This window comes from Colobus angolensis, unplaced genomic scaffold (assembly GCF_000951035.1).
Source record: "Colobus angolensis palliatus isolate OR3802 unplaced genomic scaffold, Cang.pa_1.0 Scaffold32, whole genome shotgun sequence".
NCBI lineage: Eukaryota > Metazoa > Chordata > Mammalia > Primates > Cercopithecidae > Colobus > Colobus angolensis.
In genome coordinates, this window is record NW_012116488.1 from 5,393,300 (window position 1) to 5,414,581 (window position 21,282).

The 21,282-nt window shown below is 45.3% G+C and overlaps 1 protein-coding gene across 3 annotated transcripts in view; it reads right to left on the reverse strand.

Moving 5' to 3' along the window:
• Positions 1–1,945: 1,945 nt before the first annotated feature.
• The window catches only part of WDR25 (WD repeat domain 25), a 153,555-nt gene continuing 134,218 nt past the window's right edge, over positions 1,946–21,282 (reverse strand). For all 3 annotated transcript variants that reach the window (XM_011951471.1, XM_011951472.1, XM_011951473.1), the window contains 3 exons: positions 6,787–6,957; positions 3,034–3,174; positions 1,946–2,427 (listed from right to left, as the gene is read on the reverse strand). In XM_011951471.1, the coding sequence (XP_011806861.1) occupies positions 2,206–2,427; positions 3,034–3,174; positions 6,787–6,957 (534 nt within the window). In that variant the 3' untranslated portion in view covers positions 1,946–2,205. The remainder of the gene's footprint in view (positions 2,428–3,033; positions 3,175–6,786; positions 6,958–21,282) is intronic.

The window sequence follows — 21,282 nt, forward strand, 5'->3', positions numbered from 1 at the left end:
CTCCTGCGTCAAGCGCTCAGCCTGACACTAAGTCCCAGCACCACTTCTGAGCGCCTACGACACACGGGCCCTACCAGGAAACACACACAGTTTCACGATCCCCACGAGACGGACATTATGTGTTCTTGTTTCACAGAAGGAGAAACTGAGGCACTGGGCGCCAGGCAGCTTGCCCAAAGTCACACGGCCATGAAGGACACTGACAGGTCCACGTCCCTGTGGAAGGCCCACTCCGTGCCGGGCTCAGGCACCAGGAAGGAGCAGGAACCCCGGCCTGGGGCATGTGCTCCACTGCAAATGCAGGTGGAGGGCATCAGCGGGGCTGGGGGCTCTGTGGGGAAAGGGGGCTGTGGGTGAGGGAAGCTTTCGTGAAGATACCACCCAAGCAAGTACTGAGGGAAGGAGGCTGGGAGAGGGGGATGGTGGGCCCAAAGGCACCATCAGCCTGCTGGGTGGGGGTGATGGGATGGGCCCCACAGGTCACGGGAGCTCCCCTCTCAGAGCAGGAGGAGAAAGGGCAAACGCCAGAGGCGTGACAAGAGGGAGGCCCCAGCAGCCACGTGGGGCAGAGGGCAGAGACTACCCATCTCCCACACCAGCCTCAGCACCACCACCCCCAACCGCCTTGCTCAGGCCAGTGGCAATCTTCACTTTCGCCAGTGACCAAGCTCGCCGGGCACAGGGTGCAACTCTTTTCACCAAAACGGCCGTTCTTGAGCCTAAAAGAAATACACAGAAGATGCTCCCACTGTGGGTCACGAGGATGCTGCCCCCACATGGGCCAGGGGATCCCACTCACCCTGTCCTCAGGGCACAGTAGGGGGACACTGGGGCCATGCCCTCAGCACCCCCAGTGCTCAGCTCCAGCTTCCTCTCCCACAGACAGGCACACAGTAGGTGCTGTAGACCCGGATGCCTGCCATGTGTCAGGCTCTGTGGTGACTGTGGGGCAGGAGGGCTCAGCCCTCAGAAGCCCCACCTCAGGGCCTTTGCACTGCTCCTCCCTCGTCTGGGATACTCCTCCAGTGGAGCCCAGGGATCCCAAGGACCCCGTGGACACACTGACACACAGGTCTTCAGCCACCGGCTCCAGGCCAGCTTTAGCCCCGTCCTGGGACACCCCCAACAGACTTGACCTTCTCTGACCCCAGCTGTGAGCCTGCAGGCTGGCTCTTCCGATGCCCCACTTTACAGATGCGGAGATGAACCTGGGAGAGGAGTGGTGCCTTGCCTTGCCTCTGCTATGGCGACAGTGGAGCAGGGACAGAATCGGGGGGAGGGGAAGCCAAGTGCCCACCTCTTCCTGCGTCCCCCACTGCTCTGGCCCACGGGCGGCCTCTTCACATTCTCTGCCTTTCTCCACTGACTCCCCTGCCAGGGACACCGTCTTCACCAAGTTGAGGTCTGCCTCCTCCAGGAAGCCTTCCAAGGTACTGGTGGGCCCCACCCTCACCTGTCAGCAGATCCCTGGGCTCCTGGAGTGGCCCCTCAGTTACAGTTCTGTTGGGGTTTCCATCTAGTCAGCCTGTTGCAGGCACCTGGGGAGCCAGGCCTCCTCCCAGCCCAGCTCCTCCAGGCTCCTCAGGGGTCCCTCACTTCTCCACGAGGCTCCCTCAGCAGGCGAGCACACCTGCGTGTGCAGCATGCACACTGGTGGGGCAAGAGGCAGCCCAAGGGGCCCAGGGCTTGGGCCAACCAGGGGCCCAGCTGGCCACAGCCCTGGGGAGTGCAAGCGGCTGGGGCCTGTGAGGCTGGTGGGGCACTGAGCTCCAACAGAATCCCTGAGGGCAGACCAAAGACCCAGACTACCCCCACTTCAGGACTCCCTTGCTGGGACCCCCAGAGCGGGGTGACCCCATCTCAAGTTCGCACAGTTCTCTGTCTCCAGAGCTCCAGCAGGCCTGGGAGGAGGGAGGTGAGAAGAAGCCGCTAATGCAAACTTATTGCTGAAAACACTTAACAAATAGCAAAACACACATTTATTAGGCATCGCCGGCCGCCTGCCAGGCGCTTTCACTATTGTAGTCCTCACACTCCTGAGGCAAACAGACTTTTGTCCCCACTTTACAGATGAGGAAACTGAGGCTCAGAGGGTGGTACCCAGGACCCACAGCCAACCTCTGTGCTCATTCCTCTCATACACCCTTGAGGAAGAGGGGAGTCCCAGAGCCCAGCTGGCAACGGGAAGGTTCCGTGACACACAGCTCAGTGCCAGATCTTCATGTCCCCTCCCCAGGAGCAGGTGGCGAGGACAGAGGGCAGCACGGGGTGGTAGGTGGTGCCGACACAGGCCTGCGTGTGCCCCTGCAGCGTGCATGCCCGGCTGGCTGTGCGGAAGCTGTACATCAGGACCCGGCCATCGGCGCTGCCCGTCACCAGCAGGTCACCGCCTGGGGAGCACTCACAGCCCACTGAGTAGCCCTCCACCTGCAGAGAGGGACACAGCGGGTGAGTAGGCTGCACCTGTCAAGCTGGGGTGAGTATGCCCATTCTACAGAGGAACAGGCCGAAGCCCCGAGCTGACGGAGCAGAGCTGGGCTTCACACCCCATTCCCTGAGGTCAAAGCCCAAGTCCCGCCCATGAGGCTGCAGAGCCCTAAAGCGGGCTCACATCCCAAGGCCAGTTCAGCAAATCCAGGGGGATCAGCTCCAGCCCAGCTGAGGGGTCTGGCCTCAGGGACAGTCACCCAGCCCCACCCCTCTCACCCCATCAAGGCTGGCCTCACTGCAGAAAGGGGAGGGTGCAGAAATGACACCATGACCATTCTGTCCTGTTCCCACCCCCCACCTCTGAGACCTGTCTGTGTGAGCCAACTACTGCTTCCTGCCCAGTACCTGGGCCCTGGGGTGAGGACCAGATGTGGCTCAGGGACTTGAAGAGACAGCAGGCCACATGGCATGCACTCACCCAGGAAACAGAAAGCAGGATCCGCCCAGACAGAGGTTCCATGCACCCCAGGGCCCATATCCAGGACTGCCAGGAGGCTTGGGGCTGGGGCTCAGCATTCGCCTGGGAGACAAGGACAGAAGTACCTTGTGCCCTTCATAGCGCCGCCGTCTGCTCATCCGGTAGGGCCACACGGTGGAGAAAAGAGCCAGGTAGTTGCCATTGGTCTGTGCCAGGAACACGGGCTCTCTCGGGTGCAAGGCGAGGCTGGGGCAGGTGAACCTCTCCTGAGAAAAGCAGAGCCACAAATGGGTCGGAGAAGACACCCCTTACCTGGCACTCTGCTCTGAGGGGAAGCTCAGCTCCAGCTTCCCCTCCCACAGACAGGCACACAGTAGGTGCTGTAGACCTAGGGCCTGCTCCCAGACCCTTGCTGGGTGTCTCCATTGGTTTCCTATCGCTGCCATGACAAATCGCCACAAGCTTGGTGGCTCAAGACACACACATTTCACATCACACAGTTCTGCAAGTCAGAAGTCTGAAAGAGGCTTCGCTGGGCTGAACTCAAGATGTTGGCGGGGCTGCACTTCTTTCTGGAGGCTAGAGGGGACACAAATTTCCTCCATGTTTCCCAGTTTCTACAACCTGCCTGTGTCCCTGTGGCAGGCAGGAAAAAGCCCCCCAAAATATACCCATGTTCTAATTCCTGAAACCTGTGAATGTTACCTTACAGGGTCAAAACCAAGGGTCTCTGCAGACATAATTAAGGATTCTGAGATAAGGAGATGATCCTAGGTTACGCTACATGCAGTCACGTGCAGCCTTATAGAAAGGAAGCCAAGGCTGGGCTTGGTGGCTCACGCCTGTATCCCAGCACTTTGGGATGCTGAGACGGGCGGATCTCTTGAGCCCAGGAGTTTGACACCAGCCTGGGCAACACGGCAAAACCCCCATCTCTACAAAAGAAAAAAAAAAAAAAAGAAACAAAGAGAAGGCGCAGTGATGTGACAGAATGCTGGCTGTCACCAAAAGCCAGAAGAGGCCAGGAGGGATTCTCCCTTGACGCTCCAGAGGGAGCACACCCTGCCAACAACTTGATTTCAGCCCAATCAAACTTAATATTGATTATGAACTTCAGCCCTCCAGAACTGTGAGGGAATAAGTTTGTGTTCTTCCAGCCACCAAGTTTGTGTAATTTGTCACACAAGGATAGAAAAGGAATCTACGCCGGGCACGGTGGCTCAAGCCTGTAATCCCAGCACTTTGGGAGGCCGAGACGGGCGGATCACGAGGTCAGGAGATCGAGACCATCCTGGCTAACGCGGTGAAACCCCGTCTCTACTAAAAAAATACAAAAAATCTAGCTGGGCGAGGTGGCCGGCGCCTATAGTCCCAGCTACTCGGGAGGCTGAGGCAGGAGAATGGTGTAAACCCGGGAGGCGGAGCTTGTAGTGAGCTGAGATCCGGCCACTGCGCTCCAGCCTGGGCAACACAGCGAGACTCCGTCTCAAAAAAAAAAAAAGAAAAGGAATCTTCATGCCCATCTCCCCACCTCCACAGTGAGTCCTCAGGGACAGCCCAGCCCAGCCTAGGGACCCACAGAGCCAAAATGCACAGTAAGTGACGAGGTAAGTGGCCAAATGAGAAAAGAAATGCAGGCACAAACCTCAAAACACAGGGGGCATGAGATCTCACTGCTTCATTGACATGGTCCCACAGAAAGCACCCCTAAACTGCCCCCTCAAGCTGGCTTTACATTATTCTAACTATTCTCCCTAGGCCACACTCTCTAAGTGAGCCCAAACTCAGAGGGCAAAGTGGGGAGCAGCAGGAAGCACAGCTGCAGGCTGATGTGCCCATCAGAGGCACAGAGGCTGCCATGGTCAGACAATGAGCTGCCGGTGTGACGGTGCCAGGCTGAGCACCTGCTCCCTCCGCACAGACAGCGTGTAGTGTAACTATAGTTCAGGCACAAGGCACCTTCATCTGCCTCACTTCCCCTGGGCTCCTGGAGGCAGGACACCCTCAGAGGTCAGATGTGCCCCTCCAGCTCCCCACCAGGGCCTGTCCTGCCCAGTGGGTTGCCCTGGGACACCCTGCAGTGGATGTCTAGAAGCAGGTTTGCTCAGGGCCACTTAGAACCCATTGAGAACAAGGAAAAGGCAGGGAGGAAAAGAAGGTGTATACAGGATAGATATTTCATGTACACCCACATATATCATATACATGACATATAGTTTTAAATTCGGAGATTATCATGGATTAGTTGAAATCTCAAGATAATGATCATGATGATGGCGGTGTTAGTGGTGACGATGATGGTAGCGGTGGTGGTGGTGGTGATGGTATAACAGAGATGGTGGTGGTGACAATCATGGTGGTGACGGTGGTGTGACAGAGGTAACGGTGGTGGTGGTGCCAGACATGCTGGTGACAGTGGTGGTGACAGAGATAGTGTGGTGGTGGTGGTGGTACTGATAAGAGATGGTAGTGGTGACAGAGATGTGGTGTCATGGCAGTGATCGTGGTGGTAGCGATACAATTGGTGGTAGTGACAGAGATGGTGGTGGTGACAGAGTGGTGATGATGGTGGTGGTGCAGCAATAGAGATGCTGGTGACAGTGAAGGTGACAGAGATGGCAGTGGGGATGATGGTGATGGCGGTGGTGATAGAAATGGTGTGGTGGTGAGAATGAGAGTGGTGATGGTGACAGTGATGATGATGGTGGTATGGGAGATAAAGAGGATGGTGGTGATGGTGGTGGGTATACACATGGTGATGCTGATGCTGATGGTGGCAGTGCTAGTGCTAATGGTGGCGGTGATGGTGGTGTGGTGGTGACAATGATGGTGATGAGTATAGAGATGGTGATGATGATGCTGATGGTGCTGGTGATAATGGTGGTGACGGTGATGACAGGAGTGGTGGTGACAATGATGACGGTGGTGGTGGGTATAGAGACGGTGATACTGTTGATGGTGACAATGATGACAGTGGTGGTGGGTATAGAGACAGTGATGCTGATGGTGCTGGTGATAATGGTGGTGATGACAGGAGTGGTGGTGGTGACAAGGATGACACTGGTGGTGAGTATAGAGACAGTGATGCTGATGGTGCTGGTGCTGGTGATAATGGTGGTGATGATGGTGGTGATGACAGGAGTGGTGGTGGTGACAATGATGACGGTGGTGGTGGGTATAGAGACAGTGATGCTAATGGTGGTACTGATGGTGACGATGATGGTGGCAGTGATGACACTGGTGGTGGCAGTGATGTTGATGGTGGTGGTGGTAATGACAGTTAAAGTACAGAAGCACTCCCTGTGCCTGGCACTGTGCTATATATACCTTTTACAAGCATTCTCTCTCTCTGTCTTAATTCTCAAAACTATTTTCTAATAAAAAAGTGAGAATCAAAGAGGCTAAATAGCAGGTCCAGGGCTCTCCGCCTTAGAAGGTCCTAGTGAATCCAGAACCTTAATGCAGGTATTCTAACTGTGGGGCCCCTGCTCTGAACTCCTGGCCTACATCACCTGCCAGTGCCACTGAGGGCCAGAAACCCCTTCTGAGTAGCTGGTTGTGGTGGCAGTGGGAGGGTGGGGTTTCTCAGGTTGCACTGCCACGTTCCCCATTGATCTGGACTGAACTGCCCCCTGCCCTGACCCTTACACTGTGGGGTGGCTGTGCTGGCACAAGAATAGCAGAAGGAGATTGCATCTGGAAGCCCACAGCAAGCTCTCCATGTGTGCGGCAGGCCGAGACCTGCCTACCCCCATCCTGGAGATTTCAGTCAAGTGAGTCTCCTCCCATAGAAGGGATCTGGGACCTCAGACAGATCAGAATTACACGGATACATTCTGTGGCTGAAACTGACAGCAATGCCAAATGGGATTTCTTACGTGAAAAATCTGGTTGGAGATTTTGGCAGAGGTCCGGAAATCCCAGGCAATAATGGTGCGGTCAGCCGAGTCACGGGTGGAAGCATCTGTGCTGCTCAGGAACTCGGAGCCTTCCCGGAGGAACAGGATGTCCAAGGTCTGCTGGATGGTCGCCTTGTAGCTTCTCATCACCTGCAAGAGTGGACACCAGTCATGCTGGCAGGCCTGGGAGCACGGACGGGCTCCTGCCCAGGGAAGGCCAAGGACTCAGCGGGCAGGCAGGTTTAGTGAAGTCTATGCTGGGTCACACACACCCAGGCTGAGCAGCATCCCCAAGCCATATGTGGAATCATGGACCCTCCCGACCCACACCCAGGCTAGTGTCTGTCAACTTCTCAGCCCCCCTGCTCTGTTGCCACATGGGCCCAGAAAGGCATTCCTCCCACCCCTTGAGAGCAGCAGGATCCCAGGGAAAGTGCTAAGGGAAGGGACCGTCACTCGCCAAGGGCACCTCGAGAGCATATTGACATCCATCAACACTGGGGTCATGTTTTGAGTGGGTCTTGCTTCTGAAGATGTCACATAATTCACAGCTTGCAAAGTCCCAGATTGTTGTCCCTGGAGGAGCCATAGTAATGCAGGAACAAGTGTGCTTAGGGACAGACCATAAAGCCAGAATCACAGGACATATTTTAGCTTTAACGACACTTTGTATTGTTTTAGCATCATCACCGATACTTCACAGTCTCCTGTCTCATAAACTGACTTTATTAAGTATCGAGCAGTTGTTTTTCCTTTCGTAGAGGATTTTATCACATTCAGCCTCTGCTCTCAAATATCCAGCTCTGGTGGGGGGATGGAGAAGGGTCCCAGTACCAGGACTAGGAAGTAGCTCCACTTAACAAACTCACAGAGCACAGGACTTTAATTACAATATAGAAATAACATGCTGGGCACCCACTCACCACCACGGAAGCTCAGCAAGGTCTCAAGTTGGTCACAGGGGCCAGCTGGTCCCTTTACCAGTTCCTGGGGCGCCACCATGTGGCTGCAGCATAAACAGTTCAGTCCCTGGGCCCCACCAGCTCAAAAATAAGCCATCTTGACTTTTTAATTGGAGTTCACACCTTTCAAATTTTGCAGACATATTTTCTATCATCCTCCTTAAAATGTATATGTTAAATTCACATTAAATGTGGCACTCCATAATTTCAGTTTAGGTTAGAGGAGGAGGAGGCTGAGACCCATTCTCTGGATGAGGTTCACTGAGGCCCAGAAAGAGGCAGGGATGTGCTCAAGGTCACATGGCCGGGGCATGGTGGAGCCTCTTCCGCCCCCCACGGCTTCCCTGGGACCCACAGTTCATTCTCCTGCTGGCCAATTCCTGCCTCTGTAATTCCTCAGGGAGAGTGGGCAGCAGATGACTGTTCTTCTCTGAGCCTCTTCCAAAGCAACCCTCAACTAGGGAGATTTCAGAGAGGGCCCCCTGAAGCCTAAGCAATGATCCAGGGGTGGAAAAACAGTTTTCTGAATGCAGGACAGGGCGACAACCTGCCCCTCACGGCACAGCTGCCTGCCTTCCTCCACGCACTGGATTCTGCATGCCGGTGCCTGCTCTATCCTCCCACGTGGCCTTGATATCACCGCCCCCACCAGCCTCAACACTTCGATATCTAAGAGGCGGACCCAGGAAAAGAATGAGGAAGATGACGGCCCTCCCTGCCACTCGCTGAGTGCCTGTTAGGTGCTGGCCCCTGGCTGGGGGTTCATATAAGTTATCTCATGACAAGAGCCCCACAGGTAGCTTCTCTCGATGGGCATGAAGTCTCAGAGACAGGCAACCTGCCCAGGAACCAAGAACCACCTGCATGTCCCTGCCAATGCACCACCTGCCTCCCAAGACAAAGTTTTTGAGGAGAACCAAAACAGTTGTTCCGTACATTTTCTGAGAATGGATGGAAATGGCCCAATTCATTAGAGTGTCATAAAAGTGAATGGCTGGGAAACAAGCCGTGTTATGGGCGATCCCTGCCAATAATGTGGCTGCAAGTGGAAGGCTGGCCTTTGAAGTGATCGCCGCCGAACATGATTTACTCGCCTTCACAACTGCTCGTGCCCCAGGAAAGAGCAAAGGGGCCATTTGTGTGTCTAGCTGGTGGGTTTTATGGCAACCTTAATTACACCAACAGCTGGCATGGGACGGTGCTACCCGAGCCTAACGAGCTGGATCCAAAAGGGAGCCTCACTCAGACTCTTCTGGCAACTGCGGGCCCCTGGTGGAGAAGCAGGGACATGGTCTTGGGGAAAGCAGAAGATCGATCATGACACATGCAGGGGTTATGTCCCTACAATCTGCCCACTACTTGGCCTGCCAGCAAACGTGGGTGACGCTGGGCTGCTGCCGACTCGTCCGGAGCAATCTTGGGTTCCTGCCACTTCCAGGGTGCACGCGGTTGGGGATGGTCACTGGGCTCCAATCTTGGCCCACTAAGATTTACCATGTGCCTGGCGAAGGTTCATTCCCTCCCTGGGCCTAGTTTTTGAGTCATCAACACGAGGGACCCAACCGCACCTCTGAGCCTCTAAGTACTCCTGGTCCTCAGAAAGGACTGGCGGATGCACCCAGCTATCCCTCACCCCATGCTGCCAGTCCTCTGCATGCAGATCTGAAGGACAGGAGGTGGGGAGGCATTGCTCTGGGCTCACACGCAGCCCTGTGCTCCTTTAGCTGCCCACCTCAGCCACCTGCCTAAGCCACAGGACTGTGAGCTCCTGGCACAGATGCCCTGCTGCCCGCATTTCTGGGTCGCCCTTGGCTAGCACTGGGTCTGCCCCCTGCAGGCATCAGTAAGGTGTGTCAAATTGATGCTGGATAAGTGAGTGGATGCATAAATGAATGAGTGAATAAATAAAAGGTCAACTACTTTAAAAGAAGCAATCCAGGGTCCTCTGGCTCCCAGCAACATCCTAGCATGCAGGGCTAAGGCAACACACAAAAGCCTTTGCCACTGGCTCCCCCAGGACCCCCAGGTGAGATGGCATTCACTCACAGGTCCTTCCCATGGCCCTGACTGAGCCAGCCCCTGCCCTGCCCCTCAGACTTGGAGACAAAGGAAAGCTGCTCCAAGACCTTGGTGGGAGGTGGGAGCACAGCTGGACTGAGCTCCATGCTGCAGCCTCACAAGAGCCCAGAGGTGGGTGGGGCCTCTCCTGGCCCTTGGATGAGCAGGGGTGAGATGCCAAGTGGGAGGGCCCAAGTTTAAGCAGACACCCGGGGGACCTGAGCCTGGCAGCCTATTACTGGCTGCATCACTTGGGGCAAGTAACTTCCATCTCTGTTCTTCAGTCTCCATACCTGTAAAGTAGGGGTAACAACAGGACCTCCAGCTGAGGAAGTAAGGGTGATGTGCCCAGCTAAATGCCCAACATATATGAGCCTGATGCTTGTAAACCTTCTCCTTCCCAGCCAGCCAGAGCTAGAGTCCCTAGGATGGAACTGTGAGTTCTTGGGCAACTCTCAATAACAGATGTATTGTCTTCTTCCAGTGCCAAGATGCAAGGCAAAGTGGAAAGGTAGCACAGGGCCCACTGCTTTGGTTTAAACTCGCAAAAGCAGAGGCTGCCAATCGCACAGGATGGTGGCTATCAAAAGCAACTGACATTTACATTAAACAAAGTAAACCATAACTATGAGAAAAAACATGATTGAATTTCTCTACAACCTGGGACTAGGGAAAACTTTCCCAGCTATGACTCCAAAGCCAGAAGCAATAAGAGAAAAGTTGAATAAATTGGACTATATAAAAACAATAATAATTTTTTAAAAAAATACTTTGGGATGGCAGAAAGCAAGCAAGTAAGTAAATAAATAAATAATAAATAAGGAAAGCAAAAAAGACAAGTAGGAGAAATATTTACAACTTCTATTACAGGCAAAGGTCACTATCTGTAATATACAGATGGTCCCTAAAAATAGACGAAAAAGACCAATAGCTCTACAGAAAAACAGGCAAGTAAACAGAGCTCAGAAAAAAAGGAAATGGTCCTTCCACTTTGCTCATAACAAAAGCAATGCAAATTTAAATCACATAGAGATACCATTACTTGCCTATCAAATTAACAAAATCCAAAAGTTTTGCAACACCCTTGTTATGTGGCTCTGGGGTGTTAGGTATCTACATATGGCTGCCAGAAATGCAAATGGTACAAGCCCTGTGCAGAAAGGATTTACACAACTTTGAGCAAAATAACATATGCATCGTTACTCAGCAATACGCATGACCCAGCAACCCCACTTCTAAGAACTAATCCTAAACACACTGGCAAAATCCCAAAGAGATATAAGCACAATGCCACTGAAAGCAGCACTATTTGTAAAAATAAAAAACAGGGAACAACCCAATGTTCACTGAGAAAGGACTGGCTGAATAAATTTCAGTACACTAATACTCTGGACCACTGTGCTGTTGTGAAAAAGAATGAGGAACCTATCCTGCTATGGAGTGATCTCCAGGACACATTGTTCAGTAAAAAAAATCCAAAGTGGGAGGAAAAAAAGTGTGTAAAGTAAGAAGAGGTGATATGAACATGTGTGTGTGTTTGCTTCCACTAAGAAGCAATAAGAAGACAAATGAGAAACTAAAATAAGTAAATAAATAAGATTGCCTTAAGAGGAAGGGAGGGGAGCAGACTGGGGTAGACAGAGTTAGAGGTGGAACATGGATGATTTCTCAAAATGTACCTTGTTTTGCAGATTTGACTCTAGAATTCTGTAAAGAGCCAGTCAGTAAATATTTTGGGTTTTGTATGCCACATATAGTCACTGTTATATATACTTCTCTTTCTCTCTCTCTCTCTCTCTCTCTGTATGTGTGTGTGTGTCTGTGTGTTTGTTGGAGCTGGTTAAAAATGTAAAAACCATTCTTAGCTCAAAGACCATATAAAAACAGGTCAAGGCCAGATAAGTCCCATCAACCATAGTTTGCCAATCCTTTCTCTGGACCCACGTACACATTTTATTAAATTATGCAACAAAATTAACTTAAAAAGCAATCTCTAAAATGTGAAAGCAAAATTAGGCAAACAAAATTAACCACGTATTGATTTGGTAGCTTAACTGCACAAATAAGATTTCTTTTAAAAGACCTGAAGCACAGTAATTTAACGGTAAATCCTTAGTTGAATATACATTATTAATAGAAAACGGCAATATGGTGGTAAAGCCTAATTAGATACACATTGTGAACAAAGAGAACTGCAAGAAATCTTAAAGTGTTTTCAGTCGTTTCATTGTTAGTGTCAATATATATAAAAGAAATGTGTTAAGGCAGATGGAAATTTAAAATTTTTAGCATAAAAGAGATTTTAAAAATATAAAAACAAAAAGTAAAGAAAATTCTGTAATCCTAAATTTGAATTGGAAAAATCAGTATAAGTAATAATATATTTTGTCTTCACAACGAAAATATTTCCCAGCTCTGTCCACAGAAGGAGTGTGGAAACAATCAGCAAACTCTGCACCTGGATTATAGTCCCTAAGCCCAGCTAAACTGAGCAGAAGTGACATAGATAATAGACCAAGACATGAAAAGTTATCATAACTCCATAACATATGTTTAAGAAGGTAGAGGAGAGAGTGACCATGGTAAGTAGAGAATGGAAGATAATGTATATATATACACACACATATATATGTAGTCTTTGGATATATGATTATATATATTTTATATAGAGAGACTATATGTATACATATAGACTACATAAATGATACAAAGACTATATGTAGATATAGAGGTAGTTTTCCATATCTCTACTACCATGGTCAGTCTTTACCTTCTTTTTTTTTTTTTTGAGGCGGAGTCTCACTTTGTCGCCCAGGCTGGAGTGTGCAGTGGCCGGATCTCAGCTCACTGCAAGCTCCGCCTCCTGGGTTTACGCCATTCTCCTGCCTCAGCCTCCGGGTAGCTGGGACTACAGGTGCCTGCCACCGTGCCCGGCTAGTTTTTTGTATTTTTTTAGTAGAGACGGGATTTCACCATGTTAGCCAGGATGGTCTCGATCTCCTGACCTCGTGATCCACTCGTCTTGGCCTCCCAAAGTGCTGGGATTACAGGCTTGAGCCACCGTGCCCGGCCCTCCTCTACCTTCTTAAACATATGTTATGGAGTTATAATAACTTTTAATGAATCATATATACATATATGATCCAAATCACACTTCTAGAGATGAAGTATGCAATATTTGAGATGAAAAATACATTAGATGGGATTAACAACAGATGAGACACTGCAAAAGAAACCATTAGTAAACTAGAAGATATAGCAATTAAAATTATGCAACATGTACCAGATAGAAAAAAATTCCAGATTTTAAAATGAACAAATCTAATATAAACCTGAAATGGAGTAAACCCACTATGCCTCTTTCTCTCTCTCTCTCTCTCTCCTATAAATTACAAAAATAAACTTTGGACAAAATTTTAAAAGCAACTACCTGAAGACTTTGAAAAGTCAATAATAGCAGGTGGGTTGGGAAGGGAAGTCAAAATTTGAATAAAGACCAGTATGGCAGATGAGGTTCCTAGTTGGTATTCACTTTTGTGTTTTAACTCCTGATGTTGACCCAAAGACTGACTGGATTAAGGCAGTACATAGTGGGCATGGACAGCAAACATTCTGAAATAAATCCATCATTCTGCCCAAATGATCAATCTGAAGAAAAAATAAACAGAGCTATGGGGATCTATGGATAATATCAAAAGCTTAAATATTTTTGTCAACAGAGTTCTTTTTCCTTCTTTTTTTGGAGATGGGGTCTCGCTCTGTCCCCCAGGCTGGAGTGTAGTGGCACGGTCTTGGCTCACTGCAACTTCTGCCTCCCAGGTTCAAGCAATTCTCCTGCCTCACCCTCCTGAGTAGCTGGGACTACAGGCGCACGCTGCCATGCCCAGCTAATTTTTTGTATTTTAGTAGACACAGGGTTTCACCATGTTGCCCAGGCTGGTCTCGAACTCCTGAGCTCAGACAATCCGCCCGCCTCGGCCTCCCAAAGTGCTAGGATTACAGGTGTGAGTCACCGCAGCTGGCCATCAACAGAGTTCTTAAAGGAGAAGGCAAACACAGCAGTACCCAAAAGAAAGAATATTTAAGGAAGTATTGAGTGAACTGTTCCCAAATTTGGTTAAAGGCACAAATTTACGAAGTCAAGAGGCTCTGCAACCACAAAGAGGATAAATTAAAAAGAAAAAACACAATACAAACCAAGTTCTGCATATCCCAATCAAACTGCTAAAAACCTCAAAGAAAAAACCTTGACAGTGCCCAGGGGAAAAACAATGAAGAATTACACAGAGAAGAACAATTTGAAATACCATAAATTTCTCATTAGAAACTATGGAGACCAGAAAACAGTGGAATATACTGAAAGTGGTAAATTAGTGTCAACCCAAAATTGTTCAGACAGCAAAAATATCTTTCAAGAATAAAGATAAAATGAGGACCTTTACAAATGAAGAAGAACTAAGTGAATTTGTCATGAACAGACCTAATCTATCTAAAACAAATGCTAAAGGAAGTTCCTCAGGTTGACAGGAAATAATGCCAGAGGAAAACGGAGCTTCAGGGATGAAGGAACAGCAACAAAAAATGGTAAACGATTAGGTAAACATAAAAAACCACTTTTTTTCCACTTGTTATATGAAATATGTATGACTCTTGAAAAAAAATATATAGCATTGTCTGGGAAGGGGATCTTCAACATATGTAGATGTAACCCATATCACAATTTTAACATACAGGGTAAGGGGTAAAAAGGCTTATCTGGTTAGAAGAATCATATGTTTGTTTTGTTTGCTTGTTTGTTTGTTTGTTTGTTACTTTGTTTGAGACGGAGTCTCGCTCTGTTGCCCAGGCTGGAGTGCAGTGGTGCAATCTCAGCTCACTGCAACCGCCCCTTCCTGGATCCAAGTGATTCTCCTGCCTCAGCCCCAGGAGTAGCTGGGACTACAGGCGCATGCCACCATGCCTGGCTAATTTTTGTATTTTTAGTAGAGGCGGGGTTTCTCCATGTTGGTCAGGCTGCTCTCGAACTCCTGACCTCAGGTGATCCGCCTGCTTCAGCCTCCCAAAGTGCTAGGATTATAGGCATGAGCCACCGCACCTGGCCTAGAAGAATCGTATGTTTTACTTGAAGTGGTAAAATATTAACAATAAGTAGAATTGTGAAAAATTAGGCATGTATATCGTAGTCCTTACAGCAACAATTTAAAGGTATAATACAAAGAGACACAGCCCAAAAGCTAATAGATAAAATATGATATAATTAAAATGTCAAAATAATCCAAAGAAGGCAGGAAAAGAGGAAGTAGAATAAAAACAGAGGAGATATGTCAGGTGCAGAGGCTCATGCCTGTGGTCCCAGCTACTTGGGAAGCTGAAGTGGGAGGACTGCTTGAGCCCAGTAGGTCAAGGCTGCAGTGATCTATGATCATACAACTGCACTTCAGCCTGGGTGACAGAGCGAGATCCCATCTCCTTTAAAAAAAAAAAAAGGAGAGGAGACAAATAATAAAATAATAAAATGACAGGCCAAATTCAACCATAGCAATAATTACATTAAATATAAATTGTCTAAAATCTCCAACTAAAAGACAGATTGTCCAATTGGCTTTCAAATTAACATTTCAAAAGATCCAACTGTATCTAATCTACAAGGCAGCCACCTTAAATATAATAAAATACATAGCTTATAGGTAAAAGGATGAAAAAATATACCATATTAAAAATAACCAAATGAAGGCTGACATGACCATATTTATAGCAGGCAAAGTAGACTTCAGAACAAGTAAAACTGCCAGGAATAAGAGGAATACAACGAAAATGTAAAAGTGTCAATTCATCTAGCAGACATAACAACCCTAAATATGTATATACCTAATAACAGACTTTCAAAATACATGAAGCAAAAACTGATAGAACTGAAAGGAGAAACCATACAAGTCCACAATTTTACCTGGAGATATTAACACTCCTTTCTTTATAATAAATAACACAAATATTAATCAGTGCATTCATTAAGGAAACTACACAAACCAGGAAAGGAACCACCAAAAGAGAATAAGCAAAACAATTGCCAAGTTTCACACAGAGCTAGGAATCTTTCATTTTCCCACCAGTTACAGGGGGAAAACCTTGAAATACACAGGGCATTGGATAGAGTACTCACAAGAGTATTACCTCAGAAATGAGGCAAAATTAGCCCTAGTCTAAAGGCTGTTTTGGTTCCACCAAACAAAGCCTAACAGCAAGTCTCAGAAAAATCAAACTGTTATCAAGCAATACAACTGCATCCAAAAAATCTCTCAGATTATGTAAAGGACAACAAAATATTGAGTATCCAACAAGTAAAATTCACAGTGTCTGGCATCCAATCAAAAGTTACCAGATCTGGAAAGAGGTAAGAAAATGCTTCCCATAATGAAAAAAAAAAAAAAATCTGTCAATAGAAACAGACCCATGAGTGACACAAATGATAGAATAAATAGAAAAGAGGTCAGACATGGCGGCTCACATCTGTAATCCTGGAACTTTGGGAGGCTGAGGCAGGTGGATCACCTGAGGTCAGAAGCTCGAGACCAGCCTGGCAAACAGGATGAAGCCCCATCTCTACTAAAAATACAAAAAAAAAAAAAAAATAGCCAGGTGTGGTGGCATGTGCCTGTAATCCCAGCTACTCAGGAGGCTGAGGCAGAACTGCTTGAACCCAGGAGGCAGAGGTTGCAGTGAGCCAAGATTAGGCCACTGCACTCCAGCCTGGGTGACAGAGTGAGACTCAGTCTCGAAAATAATAATAATAATAAATAGAAAAGAACAATAAATCAGGTATAACTATATACTGTATGATCAAGAAGGCAGAATATAGTATGAGAAGGTTAAGAATAATACACATGAAAGACATCTTTTAAAGGCCCAAATCAAACATGCAGAAGTGATATAAAACAATGTCTGCTACTAAGAGATTAGAAATTGCATAATATATGATTACTAAATTTGAAGATATAGAAGAACAGAGGACCAGTGAGCAATGGAATAAATCCAAAAAACCTGAATATGAATATAAGTGAGACAGGGGGATGAGGGGTGGGGTTTCAGGGACAAACAAAATTGAAAAAAAATGAACAAAAGTTTTCCAAATTTGATTAAACTATAAACCCAGATAAAAGACTATAATACATTGATTAAAACTATAAACACATAGATAAAAGAAACTAAACAAAGCCTAAGAAACATAGAGAAAATTACACCAAGGCCCATTGTTTAAATTGCTTGAAGCCAATGGTAAAGAGAAAAATCTTAAAAAGCAGACAGAGAAAAGATGCATTACATACAGAAAAGCAAAGACGAGAAATACAGCAGACTTCTCATTGGAAACAGAGCAAGCTAGTGACAATTGAGTGACATGTTTAAAGTACTGGAAGAGAAAAAAAAATCATCCACCCCAAATTTTTTACCTAGCATAAATATCTCTTAGACAAAAGACAAACTAAAGACTTTTCTGGGCAAATAAATGCAGAAATAATTTATCACTAGCAGACCAAAAATACAGGAAATGTTAAAGGAAATTCTTAAGGCACAAAGAAAATGATACCAGATCTAAATTTACACTCAAAAAAATGAAAAGCAATGGAAATAATACATATGTAGGAAAATAGATAATACCTTTTTATTATTAAAATATTTTAAAATTATTGGCTACTTCCAGCAAAAATAACAACGTATTACGGAGATTGTAACATATGTAAGAGTTAAAAATGTATGCCAGCAACAGCACAAAGACCCTGAGGGGAGAAATTGAGAATCTGTATATTGCTATAACATTCTTACAGAAAAAGAGATATAATATGACTTAAAGGCAGACGATCATTTTAAAAAAAACAAACCCCACAACACAAAGCCACAGATGACAAAGCAACAAAAAAAAATAAGATGAAATCATAAAAATACTAAGTTAATCCAAGGAGAAAAAAAGGTTGGGGGAGAAGAGATGGAACAAATAAAAAAACATAGCAAGGTGGTAGATTTAAACCCAACCATATCAATAATCACAATAAATTAAAACAGGACAAATACCCTAGTTTGAAAGAAGAGATTGTTAGACAGGTTTAAAATAAGAAAGCAAGATCCAGCTATATGCTGCCTAAAAGAAACACACTTTAAATATAAAGATACAAATAGGTTAAAAGTAAAAAAAATATGCCGTGCTAACAATAATCAAAATAAGTCAGGAATGTCTATATTAATACTGAAACAGATTTCAAAGTAAAGAATAAAGGGATAAAGAGGGTCTTTTCATGGCTGGGTGCAGTGGCTCATGCCTGTAATCCTAGCACTTTGGGAGGCCGAGGCAGGAGGATCACTTGAGCTCAGGAATTCAAGACCAGCCTGGGCAACATAGTGAGACTCTGTCTCAAAAACAAGAAAAAAAAAAAAAAAAAAAGAGGGTCCTTGCACAATGATAAAAGAATCAATTCATTAGGAGAACATAATAATCCTAATTGTGTATGCACCTAGGAACAACTTCAAAACAAATGCAGGAAAACTAACAGAACTAAAAAAGGAAGTAGACAAATTCACTCTTATAGACACAAATTGCAAGCCTTGTCTTAGTGTATTCCTGCTGCTAGGGCAAAATACCTTAGTCTGAGCAATTTATAAATAATAGAAATTTACTTCTCCCATTTCTGGATGCTGGGAAGTCCAAGATTGAGGTGTCAGCAGATTCAGTATCTGGTGAGGGCTTGCACCTTCTTGCTTGTCCTCACATGGCAGAAGAGATGGAAGAGCAAAAAGGACCCATCTTGTTCCCTCCAGCCCTTTTATAAAGGCATTAACTACACTAACAAATGTGGAGCCCTCATGACATAATCACCCCTGTACGTGCCCCACCCCCTAATACCATCCCTTTGGGGTTTAAGTTCCAACATACAAATTTTGGAGGGATACATACATTCAAAGTACAGCACAGCTCCTGTAGAATAGACAGAAAAATCAGAAAGGATATAGAAAATTTAAATAACACTATCAAGCAACTTGATGTAATTGACATTTATAGAACACTGCACCCAACAACCGCAGAACACACATTCTTTTCAGTGCACACAGAACACTTACCAAGATAGACCATATTTTAAAATATCAAACAAATCTAAATAAATTTAAAAGAATTCAAATATACAATGTATGTACTGCGACCACAATGGAATTGAATTAGAAAAAACAACAAGGAGGCATCTGAAAAGTTCCCAAGTGTTTGGAACCTAACAAGCACACTTCTAAATAAATCATGGATCAGGAAGAAATCAAAAGGAAATTAGAAAGTATTTTGAACTGAATGAAAATGAAAATGCAATATATCAATAGCTTGGGTCGGGCAGCTAAAATGCCTAGAGAAAAATCAGTAGTATTAAACATCTATATTAGAAAAGAATAAGTCTCAAAACCATGACTTCAACTTCTACTTTAAGAAACTAGAAAAAGAAAATAAAACTAAATTCAAGGTTTTTGTGAAAGAAAGGAAATAAGATAGCAAAAGAAATCAATGACTTCTGTAAAAAGCAAAGAAAAAGAGTAAAAGACAATAAAACCAAAATCTGATACGTGATCAATAAAATTTATAAGCCTCTAGCTAGACTGATCAGAGTAAAAAAGAGAGAAGACAAAAATCACCAATATCAGCAATAAGATAAATGAGGTGATATCACTACAGATTATACCGATTTTTTAAAATAACATTATAAAAAACTTTATGCCAAAAAAATTGGACAACTTTGATGAAATGGACAAATTTCTTGAAAGGCATAAGCTACCAAAAGTCACTCAAAAATAAACAGAAAATCAGAATAGCTCTATATTTACTCAGTAGATTTTATTGAAAATTTCAAATCTTCCCACAAAGAAAATTTCAGGCCGAGGTGGCTTCACTAGTCAATTCTAGCAAACATTTAAGGAATAAATAATGTCAATTTTTACACAAACTCCTCCAAAAAATGGATGAGAAATGAACATTTCCCAATTCATTCTATGAAGCCAGAATTACCCTGATAGCAAACCCAAAGATATTACAATAAAAAAGTTCAGATCAATAACCCTCATAAACATAGATGCAAAAATTCCTAACACAACTTTAGCTGATATAATTCCAAATTATATAAATGGAATAATATATTATGATCAAGTGAAGTTTATCCCAGGAATGCAAGGCTGTTCTAATATTTGAAACTGAATTGACAAAATCCACCATATTAACAGAATAAAAAAAAAAACACATATGATCATTGAAATAAACGGGAAAAGGCATTTGACAAAATCTAACATTCATTCATGATTTTTAAAAAACTCTCAGCAAACTATGAATAAAAGGGAGTGTATTCAAACTGATAGGGACATGTACAAAACAACTAGTTAACATCATATGTAACTGAAAAAGAATACCTTCCCTCTAACATCAGAAACAAGGCAAGGATGCACACTCTCACCACTTCTAGACAACATTGTTCTAGAGGTATGAGCCAGTGCAATAAGGAAACAAGAAAGGAAGGAAGGAAGGGAAGGAGAAAAGGAGGAAGGGAGGGAGGGATGAAGAGAGAAAATAGATGAGAGAGAGAGGATATGGATAGACAGATAGTGTCCAGATTGGAAAAGAATAACTAAACCTGACTTTATTAACAGACAACATGATTATCTATATAGAAAATCCAACAGAATCTACAAAGAAACAACCAGAACTAATAAATGAGTTTAGAAAAGTAACAGAATTCAAGGTGAATATTCAGCCACAATTTTTCTATATACTAACCAGGAGCAACCAGAAGTTGAAATTTTAAAATACCACTTACAACAGCATCAAAATATAAACACTTGGGGATAAATCTGACAAAACAATGTGAAAGACCTACACTATGAAAACTATAAAACATTGGTGAGAAAAATCAAAGATTTAAGTAAATAGAGAAGTATACTATGCTTATGGGTTGAAAGAAACAAAATTGTTAACAGTACAATTCTTTCCCAAATTGCTCTACAGATGAGATGCAGTATCATTTAAAGTTCAAGCCAGTTTTTTTGCATAAATTGGCAAAGCAATTATAAAATTGAAATGTAAATGCAAAGAACCTAGTCAAAACAACTTTGAAAAAGAACAAAGGTGAAAGACTTATATTAGCTGATTTCAAGACTCATTATAATATTACAATGATGAAAACAACGGTATAAAGATAGACAAATAAATCAATGGGGCCAGTGCAGTGGCTCATACCAGTAATCCCAGCACTTTGGGAGGCCAAGGCAAGAGGATCACTTGAAGTCAGGAGTTTGAGATCAGCCTGGGCAAAATGGCGAGACCCTGTCTCTAAAAAAATAAAAAAATAGGCCGGGCGCGGTGGCTCAAGACTGTAATCCCAGCACTTTGGGAGGCCGAGACGGGCGGATCACGAGGTCAGGAGATCGAGACCATCCTGGCTAA